At 39.0% G+C, this 3,395-nt stretch overlaps 1 protein-coding gene across 1 annotated transcript in view; it reads right to left on the bottom strand.

Moving 5' to 3' along the window:
• Nucleotides 1-1,832: 1,832 nt before the first annotated feature.
• The window catches only part of LOC116096692, a 39,867-nt gene continuing 38,304 nt past the window's right edge, over nucleotides 1,833-3,395 (bottom strand). The window contains 2 exon segments of the mRNA XM_031378792.1: nucleotides 1,833-1,967; nucleotides 2,340-2,537. Of these exon segments, the coding sequence (XP_031234652.1) occupies nucleotides 1,833-1,967; nucleotides 2,340-2,537 (333 nt within the window).

Here is a 3,395-nt window from a genome sequence, read left to right as displayed (position 1 = left end):
TCTTACATACCAAATAGTAGCTTGGTTCATGACTGAGTATCATAAATGTAGATGGGTTATAGCTATGGGAAGAGCAGTCAGCACTCCTGAGTTGAATTTGCATTGGAAAAATAATATCCTTAATAGGGATAGAGCTCAGTTCTTCCAACTTTGTTCTAATTTACCATGGTCATGATACTCCTAACCTTCTTATGTTTGCTTTATTTTCCCCCTTTACTCCCTTTCTATTCTTTGATCCCTTTCTAGTCCTTCTCACTCTTGGGAAGTCTAGGTGTCTCTGTAGGGTGAGATCTTTCCTTAGGATAAATATCAACAGACGACTTTGACATGAGGAATACTGTTAAAGCTACCTGAGTTGGTGTTATATCCCCTCTTTATTTCAGTCATCTATTGGACTCCAGACAGCCTCTGTTTGAGGGCTAACACCTGAAAGCTAAGACAGATGCTCTCTGTTGACTCTTTGTCTTTGAAGAATCCACCTGACCACGCCTACCACCTGAATACATCCATCACCAGAGCACGCCCACTGCCTGAGTACTCCAGCCCCCTGAAGATCTTCTGAACCTGGAGACTTTGACACCTTAACTTTCTTTATAGTTAATCCAGAAACTTGTTTTCGATTTCACCTGTGATTATAAAAACCCTTGTTTGTTCTCAGTAAAGTGGAGCCTTGATTGGGATGCAACTTGGCTTCGCGTTTTCTCTTGCATTTCAAACCCTCTCTTTCAAGTCCTTTATTCCCTCCTAATTGAAGAAAACCCTGTTCATGAAACTGCGGGCAGTTTCAAGTTGGCTCACAAACAAAATTCTTTGTCTCCTTCCTTTATACTGAAGGTGAGGTGAAGAAGATACATACATTTTCATCATATACCTTCCTCTCCTTTTTGGTCCATCTTTCTTCCATTTGCCAGTCCTTCGAATAATAGCAAATGGGACAAATAGATGTCAGTATTGTTCTCTGTGTTCCACCTGAAACTCTTCCTCAATCTTCTGATGCCAAGAACCCTTACAATTTGGATTTCATTGGTTTTTGTTTTCTTTTCTTTTGTTTTGAATTTTGAGACAAGGTCTCACTATATAGCTTTGGCTGGTCTGTAACTTACTGTATAGATCAGGCTGACCTCAAACTCGGAGAAGTCCACCTGCCTCTGACTCATGAGTATTGGGATTAAAGTTGTGGGTCACCACACTGACCTTGATTTCCTTTTTGTACAGAAATACAGATTCCTTTTTGTATTTCTGAATTATTCACATCTCCACATAGCTTTACGCCTTCTTGTCCTATTCTGGAGATTCTAGCTCCCATACAACAGTATCCTTCCTGCTAGCCTCTCTTGTAACACACCAATATCCAGGGCTCCTTATGACTGATGCTGGATCACAGTCATGCTTTTTCTAGAGTAGTCTGTAAATGGATTTTAATAAACTCTACTCATTATTAATATGACTACACCAGGGCCCAATAACTAAGGCAGAATCCTATGGATTATTTAATCAGCTCTTGCACAATTATAGGGCCATTACCCCTAATCAGTACTTCTATTCACTAGACTATTATGTTAATTCCCAGATGCGCTCCCCAAATACTTGCTATTTGAATCTTGCCCAGATTACTTCTCTCTATCAGTCTGTCCTGGGGGTGCTTTTCACTCAGGCACAGTATTCCTAGTCCATCAGCTTGAATGGAGACCTCCTGTTCTCTGTGTCTTCTTCTTTCTTCACTCTCTCCTTCATTATTCTTCCTCCTTGTGGTCCGTACCTGAGACTCCAGCCTGGTAACTGAAACTCTACCTCTTCTATACTCCATAGTAATTGGCTGTAGCCACTTTATTTTAACTGATAGTTTTGAAGTGAGACGCACGGTTTACATAACACCATTTGGTGTAGGTGAAGATTTGCTCCTTTGGGGCAGCCAGATCTTGGGGACCAGTTTTACCATTTGAATACATAGCAGCATCAGACCAAACCTACAACAGTAGTCATTTTCAGAGCTTGACCCTTAGTAATGCTTATGCAAAGTCAAACCTTTAACTGTCTGATAGTTTCATGTACCTCCTAGGCCTAGTCAGTTTATAAGATGTCAGTTGGTATGTGCTTGCAATGGCCCTGTTCCACACCTATTCCTCAAGACTTTCAGGAACTTAAAATAGCATCATATTATTTTCTATAAAAGAGGACAGAGAAAGCTCAAAAGACAGACTTGTTTGATTTGCGTGTCTGCCATTACTGTTTCTTCCTCTAAGAATATCCTTCTCTGAGATAGATCTTGAGTACTTTTGAGGGATTGTTCACTTCTAAGATGATGCTCAGAATATGGCTCCTTGAAAGAGCAGACTTACTCTCGGACTCTGTCCTGTTCTGATTCCAAAGTCTGAAGCCCACACAGCTGCTAATCCACAGGAGCCACGCTGGTAAGCCACAGTAGCCACTACCAATCTACAGTACTCAATGCTAGTACACAGGACAGGCATTAGTGTGTATCTAACTCGTACCACTGGCTCATTAGATCTCCTAGACAACTGCCAGGCATCATATTCCTAAAGAGCATAGGTCTAGGGCTTTACAGAAGATGCCCAGGGTCACAGAATCACATAGACAGCTTGACTTTGAAGAGTTCTGACACTACCAGGATCACAAGAAGGACAGGCTCTAGTCAGATTCTAGAGGGTTATAGAATCCATGACCGTTACAGTGGGAAGCATGGCTATAGGCAGGCAGACATGGAGCTGGAGCAATAACTGTGAGCTTAAATCTGATCCACAGGTATGACACAGGTGGGGGATTAGCTAGGAATGACATTGGCTTTTGTAACCTCAAAGCCCACCATCCAGTGACACACACACACTCCATTAAGTTCACACCTCCTGCCCTTTCACAATCAGTTTTACCAACTACAGACTGAACATTTAAGTGTATGAGCGTATGAGAGCCATGTTATTCAAACCACCTTGCTAATTTTTTTTTAACTTTTATTGCATTATGAAGAGAAAAGTTACATGATTTCAATTTATCTGAATTTGTTAACATTTAAAAACATATTTTAAGTAAATAGAATAAAATCACATTCTTTTTTCCTCTTGTACCCCAACTCCTAACAGATACCCCCTTTCAATACCTACAATACTTTTTTTATCATATTCTTTAAAATTTATAAAATATTATAAATATAAAAATAAGTATTGTAAAAGTTGTTTGATATAGAACAACAATCAATTTAACAGTCTTATGTAGATGCTCATCTACAGCAATACTAAAAATATATTTTTCTGGATATAAATTTTAAATAACTCCAAAAACATTAACTCTATAATTCAAAATAATACATCGCTACTAGTATTTTCTTAAATGAACATAAATATATAGTCTTTTTGTTTGTTTGTTTTGTATTTAGTAGA

This window comes from Mastomys coucha, chromosome X (assembly GCF_008632895.1).
Source record: "Mastomys coucha isolate ucsf_1 chromosome X, UCSF_Mcou_1, whole genome shotgun sequence".
Classification (NCBI taxonomy): domain Eukaryota; kingdom Metazoa; phylum Chordata; class Mammalia; order Rodentia; family Muridae; genus Mastomys; species Mastomys coucha.
Note: the sequence above shows the minus strand (reverse complement) of the source record. Positions and strands in the feature narration are given on the sequence as shown.